Source organism: Opisthorchis viverrini (assembly GCF_000715545.1).
Source record: "Opisthorchis viverrini unplaced genomic scaffold opera_v5_427, whole genome shotgun sequence".
NCBI classification, from domain to species: Eukaryota; Metazoa; Platyhelminthes; class Trematoda; order Opisthorchiida; family Opisthorchiidae; genus Opisthorchis; species Opisthorchis viverrini.
The window spans coordinates 243,558-249,174 of NW_008752088.1; the positions used below are offsets into that span (position 1 = coordinate 243,558).

Below are 5,617 nucleotides of genomic sequence, written 5' to 3' on the forward strand. Positions count from 1 at the left end.
TCTTGTCCGTATGCATAGATTTACTGACAAAACCGAGTAAGCACCAGCTGAATTAGTCGACATTATTTGAGCTTCCACTCTGTCTCTCTCTCTCTCTCTCACACACACACACACACACACTCTTCTTCACTGTATGACGGTTGTGCAGTACATTGGTGTGTTTTGTTGTCACCAAAATGCGCAACAAAAACAACTTACCACTAATCATGTCAGTTTGGTCGCTTGGGTTTGTTTACATTCTAGAGCTATTCGAAATCGGCCTACTGATCGCCGTTAGGATCTCAATCATTTCGGCTCCCGCCATTCATATACTGTGGAATGTTAGTTAACATGATGACCGTCCCTGGATAGCAAGAGGACATTTCAAATATATAATGTCACATTTCTTCTCCGTAACATCTTGCAGTTCAATTTGCAGTCTTCGACGTTGTCCATCGTAATTATTAACCCTATCGCTCCTCATGTTTGAGACATGTGGCGTGTGCCCAGCACGCAGTTTATTACCCGATGATGAAAGTTTTTTGTCGGGGATCGCCTCTTTTTCTGTCACCTTTGTTTGCGTGCAGACAAACTACTTTCCATCCGCAACCAAGAATAATACTTTCATTTGGTGAACCTCATGTTTGGTCCATCCCCACACCATACATTCGATTTTTTCCTAACAAATCGCCCTTCCTATTCTCACTTTGGTTCATTCGATCACCATCGCGTGATCATCTTGTCTTTCCGAAGAAAGTTGCAAATTCTCGATGCTTCTATTGACCCCAATAATCGTTTTTTCTTCGTGTAGGACAACTTATAAAGTACGTTGCAATCCGCGAATATAATCCTTCTCATCTCAGAGATGAAGTGAAGCATCGGTGTTGAACACTGATGCCATGGTGCCGATGATGTCGATGACGTTGATGATCTCAGAGAGAAGTACTTTTGACGAAATCCGTCTTTGCGAACCGACCATTTTATTCGTACCTTATGGCTGCCTTTTAGTTATATTCACTTCATAATCCTTTTCACTTCTACCTGTTTAGGTTGAACTGCACCTTCACATCGACTACAGATAAGCAGCCTTACTGTATAGCTGACCCCTCCGATCTGAGGGAATTTAACGTCTTATGCCACGTTATGGCCTATGATTTCGCGGTTTGGAATCCGTCAGTGGGCTACAGCACGCTCGAAACGATGTTTCTACTTTATACTGAACCACAATCATTAGAACAGCAAATAAAGACGATCGAATCAATGTGTTGAAACATGTAATATACATGCCTAACTACTTTCTAGCAAAGAAGCTTCTGTTTCCCACCCCGAACTCCTGTTCATGGCAGATCTTGAAGTGTCAACGCAAATTAGGGCTGTAGACCCTTTGCGTCCTTCTGATTGTTGTCCAGGTGATTGTTTTACGAAACATGCCACTTTTCCACTTTCTTTGGCAAGCGTGGGGTCGCTTCGTAACCTGATTGCAGGTTTCGGACCCGATTCCGGCCTTTGGACGGTTCCTGTCTAAATTTGGATGAGCTGGAGGTTGCTCAGATCTCGTACTTTCTTCGAGTGGTGGGGGAGTGGCACTTACGCATCGAAATGATATCCGAAATGAGGGATTATTTTTTATTATTCTGAATCTCTTGAAGCTCAGTAACCACCCAATTGCTCACCAAGGCAAACGTCAACCGTGAATTTCACACTTGGCATTCTGTTTCTGAGGTATACAGTTCCGCAAAGTAACTTCATTTGATCGTTTGTGAAGAAAAAACGCCCGGTTGAAATTTAAGCCAATGGCTTTGTAATTCTGACTTCTTCAGCGCAGATCAATGCCCATTCAGATAGAATATTCTGAGTATTCGCCAATAATCACATGATTGTTTGAGTGAGTCAACAGCTAGTTACAATGCCAAATTTCACTGGTAATCAAATTCTCCAAGATACTCAACCCGGGGAACAGACTGCTCACATCAATAACGGGACCCCTCTAGGCCTTCCTGATTACTCCCATATGATCATACGGCTGAACCTTTCGGAATAGAACGCTTGGCATATTCATGTTTGTCGACCCTTGTCAACCCTTGCCCGTCCCTGTTTTTTGAGCTGATGAGGAGGAATGTGGATCGCTGCAAACTTACTCTGCTATCAAAACGCAAGATGTTCCCTAAACAAATACGAATGATGTGCAGTAGTTTCACCTTGACACAATCTGTGAGCTTATCCTATATCTTAAGTTTGGTTCGGTTGTAAGCCCACGAATAACGGCGGAAGTGTCTCTGAGCGCCAGATTAAGTAGCTTTTCTCATTACTGTGGGATTTTGTGGGCATTTGTAAAACCCGTAAATTTTTTCGATTGATGTGTCATGGGACGCAACTGGTGCTGAGTTAGGAACATGACTTGAGTCGGATGTGATTAGTAAGTTTTTATTGTAAGCATACGTCCATTTGCAAATAATTTTGGAAGAGACTCACCTGGAATCCAGCTGAATCTCTCGTTTATGATGTTTTTAAGCAACTGAATGTGCTACACCAAACCGCCTCATGTTTTAGTTGATACGGCATTCGAGATATCGCGATACATGTTTGGACGTAATACTCGAAAGCTCTTCTTGGAGCTCATCAGGTTGTCAACTAAGTTTATTTTACCGATTTCGTGCAATTTGGTTTCAAGTAGAACATAAGATTGACGGAAACTCGAGGACCACACCTACCTGATAAGCTCTAAGAGGGGAGAAACCGGTCGTGGGCCGCCGAAAAGTTTTCAGCAACCTTATGAGTAGTGTGTTACGTCTAAAACATACGTCCTTGCAAACCGCGGTAAGTGAATTCGTTGAGCGGGATAATTGGTGGTAAATCGCGTTATTCTAGGATAATATTTCTAGCGTTTGGTTAGGTTTTCTTATCACGCAAAACCGCAGTCGCATGTAAGAAAATCGGCCCGGAGACGATTTTTTTCAATTTGTCTGCGCATTACTCTTTCTGGAGGATAAGCCGATTCCATGAGTGTCACGTGGCTGCCCATACTGAGCGAGCCGTAGCAAAAACTGTACAAACGACTATAAGGCTCTTCCAGGAGAATGATATCGTCTCAACCACATCCGTTCAATATTCTCCTGTGCATGTCGAAAGAGCGCACACTGCTATTTTTCGTTTTCAAAATAGGTTTTTTCAGTCGTTTGCATTCCTTCTTGTCAGTGAATGATGCGTCTGTTGATTTTTCCACAGTTGTGCAAACTGTAGGAAACCCAAAGTTCGAAAATATAAGGCGTATGAAATGACAAAGAATAGTAGACAAATTGATAGTCCTTTGAAATAACATCAGGTGAATGTAGTGTTGATGAATTGCTGAATCGTTACTTTAGACGTGGCGACAACTGAGCTGATTACGAGTTGGAAGGCCTGTTCAACCGCTGCATTTGCTGCTTCCCTTCAACTTTGTGAACCTGAATGGTTAGAGTGGCCAGTCAAATCTATTATCCTTATTAGTAATCCGTTTCAAAGAGGAACCGCCCTAGTCTACTGATTAACCTTTTTACCTCAAGGTATTTCTCTTCTGGTTCTCATGCGTCTTTCTGTCTATTTTGGTGATACTTTGTAGGGTCTGAAGACAACATCGGTGCTGGTGAGTATCAAACATTTACACTAGTTTCGGTGGTGCACAGTAGTGTATAACTTGCAATAGTCTGTTCACACTCACCAAATCGCTGATATATGTACGTAGTTCAGCATAGCTTTCTGCTCACCGTGTGGAACCAGAATCTCTCACCTAACACCCAATTTGCAATTAACCTGGTGATGGAGCTCAATGTCGAATTACTGTTTGGGCGTGAAACGTTTCTGGCGTAGCTGCTATCGAATGGCTTCAAACTTCTTTTGGTGAGTTACTTTTCTTCTTCGATGAATGTGTTGTCTTTGTGTTAGTTACTCACTGTCCTATTCAGTCGTCTAAAGTAATTTGGTTTATGCTCTTTTTCACTCACCACCTTCACATAGCCATCTGTAGGATAACAGAACGCACAGTGCTTTCTTCAAAATATTTTCCTTAATTTGACTCCACATGGCTTCCTTTCTGTGGATATCAACTTGTATTTTCGATGTGGAAGTTTCCTTTTACTTCCTCGTAGCGTGCGCTTCATTTGCCCAAGTACTGAAACTCCCGTTTCGCCTAGGTATTTTATGCAAACCTAGTGCGTAGGCAAAGTTGTTCGAAGGGCGGCTGGGACAGTGTTACGACGCAACAAATTAGTGAATCGCGGATGGGTCGCTGTCATTTAGGCCTGTTGCTTCCAGTCTATTTCATTCATATTTCAGGTTCTACTGGTCTGAAATGAGGTATTTTAAATGGTAGACATAGTGAGTAGATGTGACGCCGCTTACTGTCGTGATTCCGATCCACAGAGAAAGCAAGCCCTAATTAAAATACGTGGAGTTTATCCACTTGTAAAGAGGTACTATAAAATGGGAGACCTGTTTTGTTTGTCATGGTTAACTCCAGGGCACGATGCATACAATTTCCGGCCCCACATTTACCTCGTTCCTTTGCTGGGCTTTGTAACGGACATAAAAATACCCTGCTCGTCCCAACCAAAAGCGAATTCCGAATAACTGTGTAATCTTACGAGGGCACGTAATGGTGGGATTCTTGACCTTGTCATCAAATACCACGTGTTAAAAAACAGATGAGGCTTGGATGAAGTTCACCAAAATATGATGGAAAATGTACAGTTAAGACCACCAAGATCCCTCATATGACCTAAACCCGACGATAGTGATAACTCCCAATTTCATTTTCGATTCGGTAGGATCTCACTAGCCGGTCTGGCGTGTGCCTCCACTCCACGTGAACGATAAAAACATCGATGCGGGACGGTTTACACCTTTCCTAATCGGATGGACAAATTTTGAGCGACCGATAATCTCTTCGCATGAAATACGTTCTCACTGAAAGTGCAACCACAGACAGCAAATCAGTGATCATAAGAATGTATGGCAGGGTGAATTATGGACAGAATAGCTTAATCATAGATGATGGCCCTGATGCCTTACACAGTGATCCTACCAACCAACAATAAACTGATGATGGCATACAACCCATCGGTTGGATGAACATACTGAAATTGAAAAGATCACGTTCTGTTTCGCAACATTCAGTCTTGCCAGGTTATGCAGTCCCAACTTGTTTCCGGTTACGATTGAACGTGTGATGTTGCGTGGTGGTCTGTTATCCGGCCGACTGAACTGGTGACTCGAATATGAACAGAAAAGTGTTGCGAACCTAAGTGAATGTCTCTGGCTCGCGTGCTCGTTTAGGCTCCAGGCAACTTGTGATACCCTTGGACTACTGCATTCAAAACAAAAACAGGTGTGTTTGCGCACACACAAAGTGCAACATTCTACCTCTTTACACGTATGTGATTTCATTGGCAAGTTTCAAACAGGGTGAAACGCGTGGGTCCTAACTACGCATCTACCGTCACTGACAGGTGAGAGTAAAGTTGATGAACAAAAAACAGCACAGAAATACCATTGATGAGTGTCAACTGTTTTAGCCATCGTGTGAATCGCGCCAATCAGCCGATTCCCTCCCCCACTGCATAATCGCTGACTTATTTAGGTGGCGACTAATTTTAATCCGATT

The 5,617-nt window shown here is 42.8% G+C and overlaps 1 protein-coding gene across 1 annotated transcript in view; it reads left to right on the forward strand.

The window, feature by feature from the left end:
- Positions 1-5,617, forward strand: part of T265_15306 (hypothetical protein) — a gene marked incomplete at both ends in the record, with an annotated part of 91,388 nt that overhangs the window by 66,780 nt on the left and 18,991 nt on the right. The window contains one exon of the mRNA XM_009177492.1: positions 3,578-3,601. Within this exon, the coding sequence (XP_009175756.1) occupies positions 3,578-3,601 (24 nt within the window). The remainder of the gene's footprint in view (positions 1-3,577; positions 3,602-5,617) is intronic.